Here is a 24,329-nt window from a genome sequence, read left to right on the forward strand (position 1 = left end):
AACATCTTACAATGGGCTCCTTTTTATCTGGTAGCAACACAATCAGGGAAAGAAATCTCCTTTGGACACACCTAAGGACTGCTTCTTGGCATTCTTTTGGGGGAGTTATCTCAGGAATGTCGCGTTCCACAAAAGCCCTTTGGATAATCGTCTTAATGGCCTCCCCGTCCTAAGGACAGACCGCCAAGTTTAAACAGGGTCACGTTTCATCCAGTGGCTTTGGAAGCGAGCGCCACGTCTTTCGCATTCCAGAAAGCCTGCGAAACCTCATTGGCTTACCTTTCGTGCCGAGGAGACCCCTGACAAGGATGCTCAGGGAGGAGGCCCAAGTTGGCAGAGAAATCCTAAGACTTTGTGAAAGGACAACTCCCATGTCATAGCATCAAACCATGACAATCAAAGTGGCGTCAAACCGCATTCATTCTACACTGTACATCAGTGGTTCTCAAACTGTGGGCCACATCCCAGAGAACAAAAATCCGGTTCACTAAACTCCTTCCTCTGTATTTATTTATTTTATTTCATTTCCACTCCAATCCGCAAAGCGGACCATTGCATTGGATAGACCTCATTAGCTCTAGATGATTAAAGCTGGTTTTCTGTGGGCAAGCAGATGACGACCACTACATGGCATATGTTTTGTATCAGAAACTAGAGCTGAATCAGCACCCCAAATAACCAAACTGAATCTAAATTTGACCAAAAATATATATATGTGTGTGTGTGTGTGTGTTTATATATGTATACTAGCTGTGCCCGGCCACGCGTTGTTGTGGCGAAGTATGGTGGTATGGGAAATAAAGTATTGAGGAATTGGTGGTAGTTAAGGTAAAGGGTAAAGGTGTGGAGTCCAGATAATCCAGTTAAAGCAGATAATATAAGATTATAAATGGGTTATATAGCTGTGTGGAAGGGCCTTGAGTCTACACTGCCATATAATCCAGTTAAAATCTGATAATTTGTATTTTATAGGCAGTGTGGAAGAGGCCTAAGTGAGGCCTAACTCTGCCTGTCCCCTGGGTGAGTGGGTTGCTAGGAGACCAAGTGGGCGGAGCTTAGCCTTCTAACTGGCAGCAATTGGATAAAAACAATCATTCCTCTCCTTCTAATTAGGACTTTATTTTTCTTTTATTTTTGTTGTATCAACCTAGAGGTGTGGATGATGGGTTGTGTTGTCAATTTTGGAGGTTGGGGGGTGTTTAGTTTTGTTGTTTTGGCGGTCGCCAGGATTTCATCACTCTTTTATATATAAAGATGTGTATATATATATATATGTATACAATATAATTTACAATAATATATAATAATTATAACGTAGTGTATATACATTTAATATTCATAATATTATATTGTAATACGATATAATACTAATGATACAATATAATAATATAATATATAATAATATAATTATATATTATATTTTACATGTAACATTACTAATAATATTACAATATATTGATACAGTACAATATAGTAATTTATTACCAGTATTGTACTATGCTAATAATATAATATTGTATGTAAATTTAATTTTCTAAGCTGCTCTGAGTCCCCTTCGGGGTGAGAAGGGCGGCATATAAATGTAGCAAATAAATAAATAAATAAATAAAAATCCATTCATAACCCTTTTGGTGCTAATGTTGGAGAGTGGTCCCTGGTCAAGTGGTCCCTGGTCAAAAAATATTGGCAACCACTGCTGTAGATTCACTGCCTCCGTTCTCCCCATGGAAACAGTTGTGCCCTTTTGTACCTGAGCATGAACTGGACTTCGTCCAATAAGACTTCCACAAGGCAGTCCTTAGATCAAGGGAGGATACTGGGAAATAATTTGAATATAATTGCAAAATACAGCTATCCAAGTCCTCCAGATGTTGGAGACTTTGAATTATTATTATATGGTATAAAATAGCAAACAGGATAGACATGCTGGATTTCGTATCACAAAATCACAAGTCGAACACTTCCCAAGTGTCTAGGACTGTGTGATGTATTTTCGGATGATCCGCGCAGATCCCAGTCGGGTGGCCTTTTGCAGTTGGCAGATCGTAATTTTCGTTGGTTTCCTTGCAGAGTCTGCATTTTGGGTCATCAGCTGATTTTTCGATCTTGGCCTGAATGGCCTTTGTCCTGATGTCTTGCTCCTGGGCTGCAAGGATCAGGCCTTCTGTCTCCTTCTTCAGGGTCCCATTCGTGAGCCAGAGCCAGGTCTTCTATTATTATTATTATTATTATTATTATTATTATTATTATTATTATTAATGGCCTTTGTCCTGATGTCTTGCTCCTGGGCTGCAAGGATCAGGCCTTCTGTCTCCTTCTTCAGGGTCCCATTCGTGAGCCAGAGCCAGGTCTTCTATTATTATTATTATTATTATTATTATTATTATTATTATTAATGGCCTTTGTCCTGATGTCTTGCTCCTGGGCTGCAAGGATCAGGCCTTCTGTCTCCTTCTTCAGGGTCCCATTCGTGAGCCAGAGCCAGGTCTTCTCCTTATCAACTTTTCCTTCAATTTTGTCAAGGAACTTTCCATGCAATGCTTTGTTGTGCCAGCTGTCAGCTCTAGTTTGTAGTGCGGTTTTCTTGTACTGGTTTTTTGTCTGCTGCTGATTATTATTATTATTATATGTATTTATACCCCGCTTTATCTCCCCAAAGGGGACACAAAGCTTCTTGACATAAAAGCATTAGTATACAACTGAAAATATACAAATATGCAAACAGTAAAATAGAATAAAACTTAAACAGTGTTTAAAAATTCACAGTTATAATCCATCAAAACAGTTAAGTACTTCCATGAATGGATGGAAAATAAGCTCCAAAAATTCTGTTTGACTAAAGTTTGTCCTATATTGGGGTGCACATTCTATCCATTTGAGGGGCTTCAGGTCAGAAAGGTTTCCTCAAATACAAAGTATTATTTGTATTGTTATTATGATGTTTATTTATTCAATGCACAGATGAAGCGCTCACAGCCAGAGCATCCCGAATGATCCGACCTGCGTCCGGCCTCCTGGAATCCCAGGCCAAGCCTTTGGGTTTTGCATTAAGCCCAGATGGAGATTATCCTTTCACCAAAAAGAAGGATGGCTCCAATTCTTCTAAAGGACCAGCTGGTTTTCGGCTCTGCTGCTCCCCGCAGTGCAATAGAGATCGATCTCTCCCATTCAGCGGAGATCCCAGTTTGCAGCCGCTGCCTCCCAGTCTCGGCAGCTGGGGCACCAAGAGGAACGCAATAAATTAGCCCCGCACTTCTCAACGCAAAATAAATCTTCGGGATCAATGAAAAGAAGCCTATGGTGAGAGTCATTTGTTAATATTACTAGCTTGGGGACCCGGCGGTGCCCGGGTTATTTGATAAAGGCATGATTTGTTTTTGATTGTTAGGTATTCTCAGTGTGGAGTGGGTGAACTACAATTCCCAGAATCGTGGGTCAATCCTCCCCAAACCCTGCCATGTTGGGTCTGTGTCCCAAGTGTGGTCCAGATCCATCGTTGACTGGTCATCGCCTGTCTGCAGTGCTCTCTGGATGGGGGTGAAGTACTACAACGCCCAGATTCCAGGGGCAAGTGTCCCGAAACATCTGTCAGTATCCACAGCAGGCAATGTTCAGTCTGTGTGCCATGTTTGGTCCAGATCCGTCGTTGGCTGGGTTCAGTGCTCTTTGGATGCAGGTGAACTACAAGGCGGAAGAGAAGGAGGGGAGGGAAGGATAGAGGGAGGGAAGGAGGGAGGGAAGGAAGGAAGGAAAGAGAATATAAGGAAGGAAGGAGAGAGGGAGGGGAAGAGGGTATTGCGCCAAATTGCTATGTGTGTGTGTAAAGAAATCCTTGCAAAGTTGCTTGCTTTCTCTGCAAAAAGGGAGCTGAGCTTTTTGCAGAGGCAAGGCCACGCCTAAAACAAGGTATCTGTTTGATGGCAGATGGCTGAGAATGTCAGTTGGAAATCTGGGCTTCAAGAGTGAGCACAGAAAAAGGCAGTCTCTCTCTAGCTATGGTCAAGTAGTATTTTGTATGTGCTATGCTGTATATATTGATGCTGATTGATTTGTTATTGATCTTATGCAACTACATGGACATTGTACGATTGCAGAACTGTTTATATTTCAACTCGACAAGAAAGAGTAAAGTTTCCTTTGTTCTTTTCAATTCCTCTGCCTGGTATGAGTTTTCTTTGCACATGGTGTTAACTGGACGCTACTGATTCCGGGGGTCCCCAAACTAAGGCCTGGGGGCCGGATGCGGCCCTCCGAGGTCATTTACCTGGCCCCCACCCTCAGTTTTATAATATAATATATTGTATATACATATAATATTGATAATAATGTAATACAATGTAACACTAATAATAATAATAATACCATATAATAATATTAATTATATATTCTATATTCTATATTACATATAATATTACTAATAATATTACAGTATAGTTCAATATAGTAATATATAATGCTAATATTGTGCTATGCTAATAATATAATATATTGTATGTACATATAATGTGTAAGCCACTCTGAGTCCCCTTTGGGGTGAGAAGGGTGTGATACAAATGTAGTAAATACATAAATAATAAACAAATACATTTTAGACTTAGGCTCGCCCAGTCTGAAATGACTTGAAGGCACACAACAACAACAACAAGAAGAAGAATCCTAATTAACTTGACTATCTCATTGGCCAGAAGCAGGAACACACTTTCCATTAAAATCCTGATAAATGTATGTTGGTTAAAATGGTTTTTATTTTTAAATATTGTATTGTTCTTTCATTGTTCTTCTTCTTGTTGTCGTTTTTGCACTACAAATAAGACATGTGCAGTGTGCATCGGAATTTGTTTGTATTTTTTTCCAAATGATAATCCGGCCCCTCAACAGTCTGAAGGATTGTGGACTGGCCCTCGGATTAAAAAGGAAAGAAGGAAGGAAGGGAGGGAGAGAAAGGGAGAGAAAGAAGGGAAGAAAGAAGGGAGAGAAAGAAAGAGGGGGATAAGGAAGGAAGGAATTACTATTATTATTATTACTATTGGCCAAATAGAATGAGATTTGTGCAAGCAGCAAAGCAATAATAACAGCACCCCCCCCCCCAAATGGTGTTTTGGTTTTTATGCCTGTTGGGGTTATTTGATGCACTGATTCAGAACATTGCATTGGATAGACCACATCAGCTCCAGTTTCTTAGATATAGTCATCATGGTTTTCTGCCGGCGAGTAGATGGAAATATATGGCATATGTTCTATATCACAAAAAGTAGAGCTGATAAGGGGAAATTGGTGTCATTTTTAGAATCCGCAGGTCAAATAGGCCGGGCTGTGGCACAGGCTGGATAGCAGCCAGCTGCAACGAATCACTCTGACCAAGAGGTCATGAGTTCGAGGCTAGCCCGTGCCTGTCTCTGTCTCGGTTCTATGTGTATATCGGCATTGAATGTTTGCCTTATATGTGTGCAATGTAATCCACCCTGAGTCCCCTTCAGGGTGAGAAAGAAGGGCGGAATATAAATACTGTAATTAAATAAAGAAGGAAGGAAGGAAGGAAGGAAGGAAGGAAGGAAGGAAGGAAGGAAGGAAGGAAGGAAGGAAGGAAGGGGAAATGGAAGGAAGGAAGGAATTAACAAAGAAAGGAAGGACTAAAGGAGGGAAAGAGGGAAGGGGAGGAAGGGAGAGAAAGAAGGAGAGAGGAAAGGAAGGAGGGAGAGAAAGGAGGGGAGAAGGAAGGAAGGGGCTCCGCCGTGGCCTCCCAGGCTCCTCTTATTGGCCAGGAATATTATGAAGACACTTCTGGGCCTTGTGTAGCATCACGTGGCACCCAGTTCCTCCCAGAGTTTCCTTCCTCGGATGTGGGTGCCGCTTCCCTTAGCAATGCTTCTTCCCCTGGGAACCCTGAGCCGACCTTTCACTCTTCCCAATGCAATCAAAGAGACAGTCTGTCTAGATGGGAGCAAGTGGAGAGGTCCTAAGAAATATGTATTCAAGGGAGTCCAAGGATTACATCTAGACTGGATGCATCGGATGCAACTACCGTTGAGGTCCTTCTCTGGGGCTCGTATGTAGGGCTAGTAAAATACGATGAAACCACCCAAGAGTGAGGCCAAGAAACCCCATGGCAGGGTCACCAAACGGTCCCCGTGGTTCTGTATTTCACCTCCCATCTCAAAACGATTGGCAATTAAAAAATGACGATCCCAACTATTTATGTTGCCTTCATGGAAGTTCTTGGAAGAAACTGGGGTTGAAAACGGCTTGTCTCCAATGGACGAGATGGGCAGGATTCTCAGAGCCCCGCATTTCCGTCTCCAAAAACACTTTCCATCCTTTTGTTTTTCGTTCCAAAACAGACAGTCTGTGGTTAAAAAGAAACCTATAATGCAAATACTTTATTATCAATGAGTGAACGGTATTAGCTTTATTGTCTGGATGTTACTATCGAAACAAAACTACACAGCGAAAAGGCGGCGAGGCTCTTTCGGCTGTATAATTTTCTCCTCTTTCAAAATAACAAACGACCGGATTGAAAGACTTAGAAGCCAAAGTGCATTTTCCGTTTTTTGTCCATATACACATTGCACCATACATAAATAATGACATTGTAAAAATGACTCCATAATTACAAGTATAATATATATATATATTCATATAATATATATATTTTATATATATATAAAACTTTATATTAAATCTAGGTAGATGGTATTTGGGGACAGTCTGGTGTCAAAGCGCGAGGCTTCATCGGTTGTTCAGCAATATTTCCAGCCAACACGGGCAAGAGGTGATGAACTGTCTCGAATAGCACGGGCCCCAGCCTTTTGCAAAACTGATCCGGACGCTGTTGGGGTCGAAGGGCCCGTCCGGGAAGCCCAGGTCCGTGGCGTGTTGCAAGAGGCCCGCCTTCTCGTAATCGAAGACCTTGATCGAGTAGCCGGGCATCACTTTGCGCACAACCAGAGTCCGGCAGTTGGGAATGTCCAGCGTGGGCGAGTTGACGAAGATGGGGTGGCTGCTGCGGTTGTAGGCCCAGACGCCGTCCGGCTCCTTGCTGAGCAAGATCCCAAAGCCGATCTTGCCCCGTGTCCGGCGGACGGCCTCGTTCCGGCTCTCCAGGCTCAGCTGTCCCAGGCAGAAGCCGCTCCCCTGAGGTAGGTCGTAGAAGATGCTGACGGACTGCTCGTACACCGAGTAGAGGCGCCCCACCCGCGTCCGGTGCTCCCAGTAGGCCACGTTGCACCAGTAGCTCGGCTTGAAGGCGTCCGGCGACATACTGGCATCTGGGGCAAAGGAGAGAGGAAACAGCGGGTCATTCTGAGTCAAAAGAAAGCAACCTCCAACCATCATCCCTGGGTCCAGCGAGTTATTGAAATGAAGGGTGGCGAAAGACCAGGTCCTGAGGGGAACACTAGAAGACTAGCAACACAAACACAGCATCAGTGGATCATTTTGAGTCAAAAGAAAGCAATGTCCAACCATCATCCCTGGGTCCAGTGAGTTATTGAAATGAAGGGTAGCGAAAGACCGGGACCTGAGAGGAACACTAGAAGACTAGAAACACAAACACAGCATTGGTGGATCATTTTGAGTCAAAAGAAAGCAATGTCCAACCATTATCCCTGGGGCCAGTGAGTTATTGAAATGAAGAGCGGCGAAAGACCGGGACCTGAAAGGAACACTAGAAGACTAGCAACACAAACACAGCATCAGTGGATCATTTCAAAGCAAGAGAAAGCAATCTCCAACCAGTGTCTCTGGGTCAGATGAGTTATCTAAATGAAGAATGGCGAAAGACCAGGACCTGAGAGGAACACTAGAAGACTAGAAACACAAACACAACATTGGTGGATCATTTTGAGTCAAAAGAAAGCAACCTCCAACCATCATCCCTGGATCCAGTGAGTTATTGAAATGAAGAGCGGCGAAAGACCGGGACCTGAAAGGAACACTAGAAGACTAGCAACACAAACACAGCATCAGTGGATCATTTCAAAGCAAGAGAAAGCAACCTCCAACCAGCTTCATATGAGTTATCTAAATGAAGGGTAGTGAAAGACCAGGGCCTGAGAGGAACACTAGAAGACTAGCAACACAAACACAGCATCGGTGGGTCGTTTCAAGGCAAGAGAAAGCAACCTCCCACCAGTGTCTCTGGGTCAGAGGAGTTATTGAAATGAAGAGCGGCAAAAGACCGGGACCTGAGAGGAACACTAGAAGACTAGCAACACAAACACAGCATCAGTGGATCGTTTCAAGGTAAGAGAAAGCAACGTCCAACCATCATCCCTGGGTCCAGTGAGTTATTGAAATGAAGGGTGGCGAAAGACCAGGGCCTGAGAGGAACATTAGAAGACTAGCAACACAAACACAGCATCAGTGGATCATTTCGAGGCAAGACAAAACAACCTCCAACCAGTGTCTCACCTTGATTTGCTTGTGCTAGTCTTTGTAGTATTATTATATTATTATTGTATGACACAGCAAACAAGATAGAAATGCTGGATTTCATATCACAAAATCACAAGTCTAACACTTCCCAACTGCCTAGGACTGTGTGATGTATTATTATTATTATTATTATTATTGTTGTTGTTGTTGTTGTATGACACAGCAAACGAAATTTATATGCTGGATTTCGTATCACAAAATCACAAGTCAGACACTTCCCAAGTCTAGGACTGTGAGATGTATTATTATTATTATTATTATTATTATTATTATTATTATTATTATTATTGTATGACACGGCAAACAAGATAGATATGCTGGATTTCATATCACAAAATCACAAGTCGAACACTTCCCAAGCATCTAGGACTGTGTGACATATTTTCGGATGATGCACGCAGATCCCAGTCGGGTGGCCTTTTGCAGTTGGCAGATCGTAATTTTGTCAATGTCTATTGTTTCCAAATGCCGGCTAAGATCTTTTGGCACAGTACCCGATGTGCCAATCACCATTATTATTATTATTATTATTATTATTATTATTATTATTATTATTATTATTATTTAATCCAACCCCATGCCTGGCAGGAAAAGCACAATCAAAGCACCCCCAAAAGATAGCCGTCCAGCCTCTGTTTCAAAGCTTTTAGCTTGGAATTGCATTTTTTTTGCTGCCATAAGATGGAAGCACTTTCCTTTCTGTGCCCAAGACCTAATAATAATAATAATAATAATAATAATAATAATAATACATCACACAGTCCTAGACACTTGGGAAGTGTTCGACTTGTGATTTTGTGATATGAAATCCAGCATATCTATCTTGTTTGCTGTGTCATAATAAAATAATAATAATAATAATAATAATAATAATAATAATTATTATTATTATTATTATTATTATTATATTTTTATACCCCGCCCCATCTCCCCAAAGGGACTCGGGGCGGCTTACATGAGGCCAAGCCCAGGCTAAACAGACAATGTAAAAACACAACAGTAAAACAAATCAACCCTATCCTTTCGGCATGCTTTTGCTGGCCAAGCGGCACCCTTAAATGCAGACCTCAATGGCTGACCTTTCCTGGTTTGAGGCGCATTCCCGGCATTGCCAGTGGGTCCGGGCGGGGGGCTGGGCTTCCATGGGGCCGGTCTTCAGCTCCCTAACCATCTCCCCCCAAACCTCGGCCCCTTCACCTTCTGCCTCCGGACCGTCGGGTTCGATTAAGGCTCACACAACCCGACGCCTGCCTTTTGCTTGAGAGGCTCCATTGACTCACCGGATTTCCAAAACAGAGGCCTCACCCCGCGGCCCCTTCCCCGCTCTCCTCTCCTCCGCTCTCCGTTCCCTTTTCTTTCTCAAATTTCACTGGCAGAAGAGAGGAGAGAGGGAATGAATGAACGGAGCCTCTGAACTTGCCCTGCTTTGTTTTAAGGCAGAGTTGGAACTCTTGCATTTCCTCAAAGGGAACGTGGGGAGAGGATGGGAAGCCCGTCGTTTTGCTTTTTCCACCAAGAAGAGGCCGCGAACCAGGAATCCAAGGACTTTGGGTTTTCCTGCATCAAGCAGAGGGAGGGAAGCCTTAAAATACCAAAGAACATCAATGGTTGTTTGGGGTTTCCTCACCGACCCATCTGCTTAGATTACACTACGTACACGATCTTTGTTCCCGGGTTATAAACATCATTTCCTAATGGCTCCTACCATAAAAACATGGGGAAAGTTTATTAAACTGCACCAACTTTGTTTTTGTGGGACAGCCTGCAGCACATTTTGCTCTCGTTTTTCAGTGAATCGCAACCAAATAATAATAATAATAATAATAAATATTATTTATTTAATAATAAATAATAAATAATAATAATAATAATTATTATTATTATTATTATTATTATTATTATTATATCTGCCTAGAAGATCAGGTGGCAGAAGACTCTTACAAGTAAAAGAAGAACATGCCCTGGCAGAATATGTAAAGCAAAGTGAAGAACCTGCTTTGATTGAAGTCAAAAATCAGAAACTCCTCAAAACACAGCAGACAAAGAATCAGTACAAGAAAACCGCACTACAAACTAGAGCTGACAGCTGGCACAACAAAACACTGCATGGAAAGTTCCTTGACAAAACTGAAGGAAAAGCTGATAAGGAGAAGACCTGGCTCTGGCTCACGAATGGGACCCTGAAGAAGGAGACAGAAGGCCTGATCCTTGCAGCCCAGGAGCAAGACATCAGGACAAAGGCAATTAATAATAATAATAATAATAATAATAATAGAAGACCTGGCTCTGGCTCACGAATGGGACCCTGAAGAAGGAGACAGAAGGCCTGATCCTTGAAGCCCAGGAGCAAGACATCAGGACAAAGGCAATTAATAATAATAATAATAATAATAATAATAGAAGACCTGGCTCTGGCTCACGAATGGGACCCTGAAGAAGGAGACAGAAGGCCTGATCCTTGCAGCCCAGGAGCAAGACATCAGGACAAAGGCAATTAAGGCCAAGATCGAAAAATCAGCTGATGACCCAAAATGCAGACTGTGCAAGGAAACCAACGAAACCATTGATCATATCCTCAGCTGCTGTAAGAAAATTGCACAGACAGACTACAAACAGAGGCACAACTACGTGGCCCAAAGGATTCATTGGAACTTATGCCTCAAGTACCACCTCCCAGCAGCAAAGAACTGGTGGGATCACAAACCTGCAAAAGTATTGGAAAATGAGCATGCAAAGATACTGTGGGACCTCCGAATCCAGACTGACAAAGTTCTGGAACACAACACACCAGGCATCACAGTTGTGGAAAAGTCCTAGACACTTGGGAAGTGTTCGACTTGTGATTTTGTGATACGAAATCCAGCATATCTATCTTGTTTGCTGTGTCATACAATAATAATGATAATAATAATAATAAGTTTATTTGTATCCCGCCACCAAGTCCTATTATAGCTAAATGACATCCTGTACATAAATTGGCACAAACCGCTGAGTTGTTGAACTTGTTGACCAAAAGGTCGGCGGTTTGAATCCGGGGAGCGGAGTGAGCTCCCGATGTTAGCCCCAGCTTCTGCCAACCCAGCAGTTTGAAAAAATGCGAATGTGAGTAGATCAATAGGTACTGCTCCGGTGGGAAGGTAACGGCACTCCATACAGTCATGCCAGCCACATGCCTTGGAGGAGCCTACGGACAACGCCGGCTCTTCGGCTTAGAAATGGAAATGAACACCAACCCCCAGAGTCATTGGACACAACTGGACTTAACATCAGGGGAAGCCTTTACCTTGACCTTGAGCCCCTAAACCACCCCCTTAGATGCGGGCTTGGTAAGGTGCCAACAAGACCCCAATCCCATAACACAGAGATGTTCCTGTCGCTAGCCTTTCCCCCCCAGGTATTTTGTGTAACCGAATGTGAGCCCCGCATCCCACTTCACTTCTAGAAGGGAAAACAGGGCTTCTTTCCCCTTCAGTCCTGCAGCAGAACTGGGAGGGTTTCAGTCTGTAAATTCCGGAACCTGGGACCAATTAAGAGCCGCCTTTTTCCTTTTTAACTCCCTGCCTCCCTTTTCCAAAGCAGCGGCTGCAGCTCTTTTGGTTTGGGTGGGTGGGCTTGGAAGAATGCATCCCTTAACCATTTACGTGCAGGAGGAAATCGAGAGTGTCGGCCTTGGATGGAGCAAGAGGTTTTGCTCAGCTCTCCCAAAATATTCCCCCGTTTTTGCGATCTTAGGAATTAATTGTTATAGAGAACAAAACGAGCCGGAATTACTGTATATACTTGAGTATAAGCCTAATTTTTCAGCCCTTTTTTAAGACTGAAAAACAACCTCCTCGGCTTGTATTCGGTTTAGGGTCCTAGTGGGCTTATATTCAGGTCCATTTATACTCAAGTATATATAGTATATTTATTATTTTTCTCTATTATTATTGGCATTGTCACATTTATTATTTTACTTTATAAATTATTATTTTTACATTTATTATTTTACTCTAGCATTGTTGTTACTTTTACATTTCTTTTACTCTATTTTTATTATTATTAACACATTTATTATTAGGTGCCTCAGCTTATATTCGGGTCGGCTTATACTCAAGTATATACAGTAATTTTATTGGTATCTTGGCTTATACTGGAATCAATGTTTTCCCAGTTTTTTTGTGGTAAAACTAGGTGCCCCGGCTTATATTTGGGTCGGCTTATACTTGAGTATATACGGTAATTGTATTGGTATCTCGGCTTATACTGGAGTCAAGGTTTTCCCAGTTTTTTTGTGGTAAAATTAGGTGCCTTGACTTATACTCAAGTATATACGGTAATTTTATTGGTATCTTGGTTTATACTGGAGTCAATGTTTTCCCAGTTTTTTGTGGTAAGATTAGGTGACCTGGCTTATACTTGAGTATATATGGTACTTGACCTTAATGCACATCTTTTTGGGCTAAATGGCCAAGTGGGAAAAACTGGGTGTGCAATCCCATTAGATGTGATGGGGCAGGAGACTCGGGTCAATACGGTAGTTGCCGTTGTGTCGGCCTCCCCCTTTTCTGCCCCACTTGAAATGCCTCAGAGCCGCAATACAAGTTCCAGCTGGAATGCATCCCTATAAAACCCAGAAAAGAAGGAGGAGGAGGAGGAGGAGAAAGAGAAGAAGGAGAAAGAGAAGAAGGAGAAGAAGAGGAGGAGGAGGAGGAGGAGAAGGATAAAGAGGAGAAGAAGGAGAAGAAGAAGGAGAAGAAGGAGAAGAAGGAGAAGAGGAGGAAGAGGAGGAGAAGAAGAAGGAGAAGAAGAGGAAGAAGAGGAGGAGGAGGAGGAGGAGGAGGAGAAGAAGAAGAAGAGGAAGGAGAAGAAGAAGGAGGAGAAAGAGAAGAAGGAGAAGAAGAGGAGGAGGAGAAGAAGAGGAGGAGAAGAAGAGGAGGAGGAGGAGGAGAAGGATAAAAAGGAGAAGAAGAAGGAGAAGAAGAAGGAGAAGGAGGAGGAGGGGGCCCAGAAGAAGAGAGCCCTCTGCACCAGACCGACGTGTTCTCTTGCAAAAAGGGAAAGGGAAGAGGCCAGCGAGTGTTGGTGGGTGCCTCCTTGGTCCCGCCCCAACCAGGCCTCTGTGACGGGCGGGCGGGCGTCTTGTTTGCACAAGCCAGGCTTCGGAGAGGACATACCTTTGGCGTGAAGTCACCTGAGAGGCAGCCCCCCCCCCCCCCCGGTCCCGCCCGCTCCTCCTGCTCCCGTTCTCAGGACCCTTCCCTCCGCGGCGGCCTCCTCGCCTTGCTTCAACCGGAGGAGAAAAGGCCTGGCCCTCCCATGTGCCTGAAGCCCAGCCGGGACTCCTTGCCGCCGGTTACGGCTACTGTGAACAACGTTTGCATCTGCCTCTATTGATGGAGCATCGTAGGGATTTCAAGAATGACGTCTAATGCGCGACTTGAAGCTTTGGATGACAGGATCCATAATCCACTAGCCATCATGTATTAAATGTATTAAATGGCCAAAACTTTGTGCAGGAAAGTCATCCTGAAGCACATTTTGTTACTGTTTTTCAATGAATCTCTCATCGAGTCTCAGCCAATTCAACCTAGTTTGCGGTCAAAAAAGCCAAGTTTCCGGAGCATAACAACTACTTTCAAAGTAAGGACCGCACAATGAAACAGGAAATAACACTTTCAAACTAGGAACAGTATAATACCAATAATAATAGAGAATAATAATAAATGTACCCTATGTTCTCAAGTATAAGCTGAGTAAAATAGAGTAAAATAAAGGTAATAGTAGCAACAATAATAGAGAAAAATAATAAATGTACCATATATTCTCGAGTATAAGCTGACCCAAATATAAGCCAACCAGGACCCTCACCCGAGTATAAGCCGAGGGGAGCTTTTTCAGTCTTAAAAAAAGGGCTGAAAAACTAGGCTTATACTCGAGTATATACAGTAATTCTAATAACCTTTTGGAGCAGAAACCCCGATAAACGTATTTATTTCTCAAGGAAGAGGAGAAGCAGGAGCTCCATGCGCCGCTATTGGCTCCCTTTGGCTCTGTGCAATTTCCCTGGCACTTGAGGCTCGGGTTTGTTATTTTGGAAGGCCTTCCATGTATACAGAGCCCAAAAAATCAGCAAAACAAAACCAAAAACCCTGACTTCCTCCACGGTCTAAACATCCGGATGCCGTCTCAGGCCGGATAAACGGCATCTCAGGAAACGGCGCAAGAAGAAGAAGAAGCCACGGCCATTTCTGCCTGGAGAGAGAGCACAAACAGGAGAGAAAGAAAGAAAGAAAGAAAGAAAGAAAGAAAGAAAGAAAGAAAGAAGGAAGGAAGGAAGGAAGGAAGGAAGGAAGGAAGGAAGGAAGGAAGGAAAGAAGGAAGGAAAGAAAGAAGGAAAGAAGGAAGGAAGGAAGGAAGGAAGGAAGGAAGGAAGGAAGGAAGGAAGGAAGGAAGGAAAGAAGGAAGGAAAGAAGGAAGGAAAGAAGGAAGGAAAGAAAGAAGGAAAGAAGGAAGGAAGGAAGGAAGGAAGGAAGGAAGGAAGGAAGGAAGGAAGGAAGGAAGGAAAGAAAGAAAGAAAGAAAGAAAGAAAGAAAGAAAGAAAGAAAGAAAGAAAGAAAGAAAGAAAGAAAGAAAGAAAGAAAGAAAGAAAGAGGGACGGAATGAAGGAAAGAAGAGCTTTGAGATGGGTCTTAACATAATAATCTATACAGTGTTCCCTCACTTATGGCGGGTGTCAGGTTCCAGGACCACCCGCAGAAAGTGAAAATCCACAAAGTAGGGACGCTATATATTTATACATTTATTACTATCTGTGCCCGGCCACGTGTTGCTGTGGCTTATGGGAATCCTTTATTGGCCAGGTGGAATAGCAGTGAATAGCCTTGCAGTCTCAAAGCCTGGCCGTTTTCTGGAGCAGCTGGACTCGCACCCTCAGCCTGGCTGCTTCCTTTGTAGGGGAATCCTTGTTTGGCCAGCTTGAATTGCACTGAATAGTCTTGCAGCTTCAAAGCCTGGCCGCTTTCTACATAGGGACATCCTTGCTAGGCCAGGCTGAATGGGACGGAGTAGCCTCGTGGCTTCAAAACCTGAGGCTTTTCTATCTAGGGGAAATCTTGATTGGCCAGGTTGAACAGCACTGAATAGCCTTGCTGCTTGCAAGCCTGGCCGCTTTCTATCTTGCGGAATCATTGGTTGGCCAGTTTGAATAGCAATTAATAGTCTCAGTGCGGCAGGTATGAATGCTGCAATTAGCCACCTTGATTAGCATTTAATGGCCTTGCAGCTTCAAAGCCTGGCTGCTTCCTGCCTGGAGGAATCCTTTGTTGGGATGTGTTAGCTGGCCCTGATTGTTTCCTGTCTGGAATTCCCAATTTCCCTGCTTTCAGAGTGTTGCTCTTTATTTACTGTCCTGGTTTCAGAGATTAGATTGTTCTGTATTATTATACCACTGTAATTATTACATATTATATTTATAATCTTATGCCTAGAACAGGATTATATGAGGCCCCTTCTACACAACTGTATAAAATCCACACTGAACTGGATTATATGGCAGTGTGGACTCAAGATAATCCAGTTCAAAACAGATTATCCTGCCTTGGCATTCTGGGTTATATAGGTGTGTGGTAGGGCCTTGAGTCTACACCGCCATATAATCCAGTTCAAATCAGATCATCTGTATCAGCAGACATAATATAACATAATCTAATAAATTAATTATAATAATATAGTAGTAGTAGTAGTAATTAAACCTCTGCATCTTTGCCCCTGCACTTTACAAGAGCTGGGTCCACTCTCAGGCCTTTCTCTGATTTCCTTCATTGATACTCCATTTTTATCCCAAGAAAGGAACTTTTTGGAAATGCAAGGGAACAAAGGAAAACCTAGTATGAAAATTGACTTCTTCAAATCTTTCTTTGGGGCTCTAAACCCCAGTTTTCTAGGAAATTGAATGGCCGACTATGGATGATACCCAAATCACTTCTTTTTAGACTTCTAGAAGGAAAGGCTAATGCTGCATTCTGTCACTAGGTGTCACTATTGCGTTGCACAAGCACAACACACTACAGCAAAGCAAATGCATTTGGATTTGTGTTGTAAATCATCTAACTCTTTCAAAGAAGAATTATTACTATAGTTTTCTCCGTACTAAGGAGCCATGGCAGTCCAAGTGGGGCCAAATAGTCTTAATTCCATAATGCGGATGCATCCAAAGTTATGAAAGTCTTGGCGTGTCCCAGCAAAGCATTTGTGGGGCCTTTCTGCAGCAGAGAGATGGGTTTTCGCGGATGTATAGTCTAGCATTTGGAGAGATCGGTGTTTGGGTTTTCCCTTCAAAGAAAGTGCTGGGTCTTCGGCCTGGAAAGATACCGATTTGGCAGCTCCCGGGAGGAAAGTAAAGCAAGAAAAAAATCCAGGTCTTACCAAGCACGCTGTATATATTATAGGAAGGCCTTCTAAACATTTACACGGCGGGAGCATTGAAAGTAAACCTGCAGCCCCAGATGTTTTCCTTTAAACCGGGGCAGATAATGGCAACATAAAACAAACGAAATGGGTTTTGGCCTGAACCTTGTGGATCATTACAGGACTCCTGGATCGAGATGTTCCTCCCCAAAAAGAGCTTTTAACCGACTATGACATCCTGGGAGTTGCAGTTGGACAAGGCTTTCTCTGCCAAAGAGTGCTGCTGTTTCCCCAAACTACAACTCCCAGGATTCCATAGCCTTGAGCCCTGGCAGTTCAAGTACTGGAGCCCCCAAATGGCGTAGTGGACTAAGTGACTTAAAGGTTGGGTTGCTGACCTGAAAGCTGCCAGGTTCAAATCCCACCCGGGGAGAGTGCGGATGAGCTCCCTCTCTCAGCTCCAGCTCCATGCGACAATACCCAGCTGCGGGAAGGGCTGACCGGCTGGTTGAGTACGCAAGCGGCAGAGTTTTGTGGGGAAGGAGTTGCCAAGCTCATTCTTCGCTATGATAAGTGCCTAGATTTGAATGGCGACTATGTTGAGAAGTGGTATTTGGGTCTGGCTTTCAACTGCATATGGTAAATGTTTTCTCCTATACTTTTTGAGGGTGCAAGTGGCAGAGTTTTGTGGGGAAGGAGTTGCCAAACTCATTCTTCGCTATGATAAGTGCCTAGATTTGAATGGCGACTATGTTGAGAAATGGTATTTGGGTCTGGCTTTCAACTGCATATGGTAAATGTTTTCTCCTATACTTTTTGGGGACGCATGTGGCAACCTTTTGTGGGGAAGGAGTTGCCAAGCTCATTCTTCGCTATGATAAGTGCCTAGATTTGAATGGCGACTATGTTGAGAAGTGGTATTTGGGTCTGGCTTTCAACTGCATATGGTAAATGTTTTCTCCTATACTTTTTGGGGACGCATGTGGCAACCTTTTGTGGGGAAGGAGTTGCCAAGCTCATTCTTCGCTATGATAAGTGCCTAGATTTGAATGGCGACTATGTTGAGAAATGGTATTTGGGTCTGGCTTTCAACTGCATATGGTAAATGTTTTCTTCTATACTTTGTTCATTTTTAATTCCAAAACGTAATCTACTTTCTGGATAACCCTCGTACATGCACGCACCATCCTTTCCAGCCAGTTCTATCCGAAAGCATTTCCCCGACTGTAAAACAAGGCCCACTGTATTTATTGTTTTGAAAAACACAAATTACTTCCCAAAGCAGGAAAGCAGGAAGGACATCGCCTGCTGGAGTTGGCTCACCCGCCGGCACCGGGCCAACCCCATAAACGTTTGGCAGCCGGAAAAACAACGGGGCCTCTCCGACTCAAAAGCGGCTCCTCGTTTGCGCCCGACGGAGCCATAAAACACTTTTCAGGTTTCAGAATGCGCTTCCTGAGCTTCTCCAGATTCGAAAACGAGCCCTTTGCAAGAGCCCAGCACCTTGTGTGATCCCCTTTTCCTGCACAGACCGGGACGTGCGTTTTTCCCTTCCGGTTCTCATCGCAGCGTCTTCGTTGAGAACGCAACTCCAACCAACGGATGCCAAATCCAACCTCCCGATTTCCATGGCTGCCAGAGATTCTGAGACCATATATGGCCCCTTCCACACAGCGGTATAAAATCCACATTGAACTGGATTATGTGGCAATGTGGGTTCAGTTTAACACAGATATTGTGGATTATCTGCCTTGATATTCTGGGTTATTTGGCTGTGTGGAAGGGCCCTATATCTATCCAATAAGCTGACAACAAGAGAATGACGTCTAGCCTTGATATTCTGGGTTATATGGCTGTGTGCAAGGGCCCTATATCTACCCATCTTGCAGTCAATCGTATCCAATAATCTTAAAATAGGAGCCTTGATATTCTGAGTTACCGTATATACTCAAGTATAAGCCGACCCCAATATAAGCCGAGGCATCTAATTTTACCACAAAAAAACCTGGGAAAACATTGACTCCAGTATAAATAAGCCGAGGTTGGTAAATTTCAGAAATAAAAATAGATACCAATAAAATTGCATTATTACATTATTTTATTATGTATTATATTATATTGCATATAATATTATGCAATATGCATATAATATTATGTATTACAGTAGAGTCTCACTTATCCAACACTCGCTTATCCAACATTCTGGATTATCCAATGCATTTTTGTAGTCAATGTTTGCAATACATCATGATATTTTGGTGCTAAACTCGTAAATACAGTAATTAATACATAGCATTACTGTGTATTGAACTACTTTTTCTGTCCAATTTGTTGTATAACATGATGTTTTGGTGCTTAATTTGTAAAATCATAACCTAATTTGATGTTTAATAGGCTTTTCCTTAATCTCTCCTTATTATCCAACGTATTCGCTTATCCAACGTTCTGCCGGCCCGTTTACGTTGGATAAGCGAGACTCTACTACAGGGGTCCTCAAACTTTTGAAGCCGAGGGCCGGTCCACAATCCTTCGGACTGTTGAGGGGCCAAATTATCATTTGAAAAAAAAATGAAAAAATTCCTATGCACACTGCACATATCTTATTTGTAGTGCAAAACAACAACAATAACAATGAAAGACTAATACAATATTTAAAAATGAAAATAATTGTAACCAACATAAACCTATCAGGATTTCAATGGGAAGTGAGGGCCTGCTTCTGGCCAATGAGATAGTCAGGTTAATTAGGATTGTTGTTGTTGTTGTGTGTCTTCAAGTCATTTCAGACTTTGGGCGAGCCTAAGTCCAAAATTATTTATTTATTCATTTACTACATTTATTTACTACATTTATATCTCACCCTTCTCACCCTAAAGTGAACTCAGAGCAGCTGTATGTATATCTATATATATAAAAGAGTGATGGCATCACGGCAATTCACAAAACAACAAAAGTACAGGCCCCCCAACCTCGAAATTTGACAACACAACCCATCATCCACGCCTCTAGGTTGATACAACAAAAAGAAAAGAAAAATAAAGTCCTAATTAGAGGGAGAGAAATAATTGTTTTTATCCGATTGCTGCCAGTTAGAAGGCTAAACTCCGCCCACTTGGTCTCCTAACAACCCACTCAGCCCAGTGTTAATAAAAGAATAAAAAAATAAAATAAATACAAATAATACAATAAAAATAATAAAAAACACTAAAACAATTAATACAATAAAATACTATAACAAAATAACTAAAAATAATACAACAAAATAATAAAATATAATAAATAAAAAGGTAAGTTACAATAAAATTAATTTAAAAATACAAAGAACGTCAAATAAAAATTCCACAACAATTTTTAACCAATACCACCACCACTTTGCCACAGCAACGCGTGGCCGGGCACAGCTAGTATGCTATATAACACGATTGTTGCTCCTGGGTTATAAATGTCATTATTTCCTAATTGGTTCCATCATATAAAAAAATGGCAAAAAGTTTATTAAAATGCAAAAACTTTGTTTTTGGCATGACATCTTGCTATCACACATTTGGCTCTAGTCCAGGGATTCCCAAAGTGCGCAATACCGCCCCCTGGTGGGCACTGCAGCGATCCAGGGGAGCAGTGATGGCCACAGGTACATACAGTAGAGTCTCACTTATCCAACACTCGCTTATCCAACGTTCTGGATTATCCAATGCATTTTTGTAGTCAATGTTTTCAATGCATCGTGATACTTTGGTGCTAAATTCTTAAATACAGTAATTACTACATAGCATTACTGCGTATTGAACTACTTTTTCTGCCAAATTTGTTGTATAACATGATGTTTTGGTGCTTCATTTGTAAAATCATAACCTAATTTGATGTTTAATAGGCTTTTCCTTAATTCCTTATTATCCAACACATTCGCTTATCCAACATTCTGCCAGCCTATTTATGTTGGATAAGTGAGACTCTACTGTACTATGTTGTTGTTGTTGTTGTCTATCTTGCCCAATAAAAGTATCTAATGTGGCTATACAATATCTCTATCTGTTGCTACACAATCTCTCTCTCTGTAGCTACACAATATATATCTATTGCTACACAATATCTATATTTATCTATTTGTAGCTACACAATATCTCTCTACAGATATCTATGAATGCATGTACAGTAGAGTCTCACTAATCCAAGCCTCGCTTATCCAAGCCTCTGGATTATCCAACACATTTTTGTAGTCAATGTTTTCAATATATCGTGATATTTTGGTGCTAAATTCGTAAATACAGTAATTACAACATAACATTCCTGCGTATTGAACTACTTTTTCTGTCAAATTTGTTGTATAACATGAAGTTTTGGTGCTTAATTTGTAAAATCATAACCTAATTTGATGTTTAATAGGCTTTTCCTTAATCCCTCCTTATTATCCAAGTTATTCACTTATCCAAGCTTCTGCCGGCCCGTTTAGCTTGGATAAGTGAGACTACTGTATGTATCTAGATATGTAGCTACACAATATCTATCTATCAATATGGTTGCCATATTGTTGGAAACCACCCTGAGTCTATAAATAATTTCATTTGTAATATTTTCTGAATAGCACCATGCACTTCTTTCCAAAAACACTTTGCTTTTTTGCAACTCCACCGCATACGGAAAAGGGTGCCTCTACCTGTTTCACATTTCCAACATTTTGCATTCATGCTTTTGTAGCATTTCGCTAATTTATCTGGGGGTGATATACCACTGGTACATCCTTTTATACCTTTTATACCAGAACACTGGATAAGCGAATGTTGGATAAGTGAGACTCTACTGTAATATGAAATAATTACTGTGGTAGAATAATACAGAACAATATAATCTCTAAAAGCAGGGCAGTAAATAAAGAGCAACACTCTGAAAGCAGGGAATTCCGGAAAGGAAACAATCAGGGCCAGCTAACACTTCCCAACAAAGGATTCTCCCAGGCAGGAAGCAGCCAGGCTTTGAAGCTGCAAGGCCATTAAATGCTAATCAAGGTGGCTAATGGCAGCATTCATACCTGCCACACCGAGGCTATTAATTGTTATTCAAACTGGCCAATCAAGGATTCCGCAAGGTAGAAAGCGGCCAGGCTTGCAAGCAGCAAGACTATTCAGTGCTATTCATCCTGGCCAACCTAGATTTCCCCTAGATAGAAAACCCACAAGCTCTGAAGCCACGAGGCTACTCCGTCCCATTCAACCTGGACAACGAAGGATGTCCCTATGTAGAAAGCAGCCAGGCTTTTAAGCTGCAAGACTATTCAGTGCGGTTCAAGCTGGCCAAGCAAGGATTCCCCGACAAAGGAAGTAGCCAGACTCCAGCTACTCCAGAAAACGGCCAGGCTTTGAGGCTGCAAGGCTATTCACTGCTATTCCACCTGGCCAGCAAATGATTCCCATAAGCCACAGCAACGCGTGGCCGGGCAAGGCTAGTTAGTATCTATTTTTATATCTGAAATTTACCACTCTCGGCTTATACTTGAGTCAATATTTTCCCAGTTTTTTGGTCGTAAAATTAGGTGCCTTGGCTTATATTTAGGTCAGCTTATACTCGAGTATATACAGTATATGGATTTGATAGGACTGAATCATGGTAGTTGAAAAAATGGTGTCAAACTGTGTTAACTTGACAATGTAGATGCACCCTGTGGTTGCTTGGGTTTGAAATCGATCCAAAACAAAACATTAACAAAGGACGGACCACATGGCTACGGCAAGTCATGCCATTATGAAAGTGGCCATTTTCAAACGGTCCAAACCGGGTCTCGGACAAACGTCACCGGAGCCTCCTGCATGTGTCTGATCAGAGGACTGAATAATATTTGGTCAAACGTCCTGTCAAGGGAGAGATACCTCTGTGGCTGTGGGTCCATCCGTTAAAAACAACACACGTGTGTATTTATTTATTTTAAGGTTGCCTTTCAAGATGAAAAGAAGGTAAACATGCCGTAAAAGGATCAAACGCAGACCGTCAATAAATATAGTATCACCAAAAGCCATCAATTAAACACCATCGTTATGAAACAGCATAAAAACATCATTAAAAGGAAGTTGTTTTCACTGCACTGCTGTGCAACTAAAAGACCATAGAGTGCAATTGAACTGCATTACATGGCCGTGTAGATGGGATCCTCTAAACCAGGGATTCCCAAAGTGGGCGCTACTGCCCCCTGGTGGACGCTGCAGGGATCCAGGGGGGCAGTGATGGCACCTATTAGGACATGGGGGCGGGGCCAGGGGAGGGGAGGGGCCTCTTCACAAGTCCCGGAGACAGAGCTGAGCACCTGAGGCGCCTGTTAGGACACACAGGGGGCGGAGCTAGAGGAGTGGGCGTGGCTTCTTCCCAAGACCAAGACAGGGCTGAGAATCTATACCTCTCCTGAGGCGCTTGTTGGGACACAGAGGGCGGAGCTAGGGAAGGGGGCGGGGCCTCCTTCCAAGAGCCCGAGACAGGGCTGAGCCTCTACACCTCTCCTGAGAGGCCTTTTAGGACTAAAGGGCGGAGCTAGGGGCGGGGCCTCCTTCCAAGAGCGCGAGACAGGGCTGAGCCTCTATATTTCTCCTTAAAAGCCTTTTAGGACTAAAGGGCAGGGCTAGGGGTAGGGGCGGGGCCTCCTTCGCAGAGCCCGAGACAGGGCTGAGCCTTTATATTTCTCCTGAGAGGCCTTTTAGGACTAAAGGGCGGAGCTAGGGGCGGGGCCTCCTCCCAAGAGCGCGAGACAGGGCTGAGCCTCTATATTTCTCCTTAGAGGGCTTTTAGGACTAAAGGGCGGGGCTAGGGGTAGGGGCGGGGCCTCTTCCCAAGAGCGCGAGACAGGGCTGAGCCTCTATACCTCCCCTGAGGCGCTTGTTAGAACACGGGGCGGGGTGTAGAGGCCCCGCCCCCTCCTCTAGCCCCACCCCGTGTCCAGGACAGGGATAGAAGCTCAGCCCTGCCTCAGAGCTCTTAACTCCGCCCATCCCAGTCCTGGCCTCCCATTTGTGGCCCCGCCCACCTCCCCCTCCCCCTCCCAGCCCTGCATCTTGGACTAAGGGAGAGGCTCAGCCCCGTCCTGCAAAACAGGAGAAGTGGCTGAGAAGACAACCAACAAGGGAACCAATAAATGAACCAACGGCAAAAGAGATGGATGCAGAGACAGAAATAGGGAGCAAAAGAACCTTATAACTCTCAAACAACAAGACATGGAAGGACGGAAACGTAACAGGAACAAGCGCCTCGCTATTACCAAAGCTAGGAAAAACAAGAGTTTTGGACTACAATTCCCAGCATCCCTATTCGGAGATTGGTTGGGGGATTCTGGGAGATACAGTCCCTTCCAAACTCCATTTCCTCCCATCATGGGTCGGACTATATGCCATACAGAAAGCAGGTCGTCCCATCTTTAAAGGGAATCAATCTATATATATAAAAGGGTAATGAAATTTCCGCCTAGGACAAAACAACAAAACTACACATCCCAGAAACACTAAACTTGGCAGCACAACCCCTCATCCATGCCT

At 43.0% G+C, this 24,329-nt stretch overlaps 1 protein-coding gene across 1 annotated transcript in view; it reads right to left on the minus strand.

Moving 5' to 3' along the window:
• Positions 1-6,362: 6,362 nt before the first annotated feature.
• Positions 6,363-24,329, minus strand: part of smad6 (SMAD family member 6) — a 38,307-nt gene continuing 20,340 nt past the window's right edge. The window contains 1 exon segment of the mRNA XM_003227250.4: positions 6,363-7,265. Within this exon segment, the coding sequence (XP_003227298.2) occupies positions 6,727-7,265 (539 nt within the window). The 3' untranslated portion in view covers positions 6,363-6,726.

The sequence above is a fragment of the Anolis carolinensis genome, unplaced genomic scaffold (genome assembly GCF_035594765.1).
Source record: "Anolis carolinensis isolate JA03-04 unplaced genomic scaffold, rAnoCar3.1.pri scaffold_11, whole genome shotgun sequence".
Taxonomy (NCBI): Eukaryota; Metazoa; Chordata; class Lepidosauria; order Squamata; family Dactyloidae; genus Anolis; species Anolis carolinensis.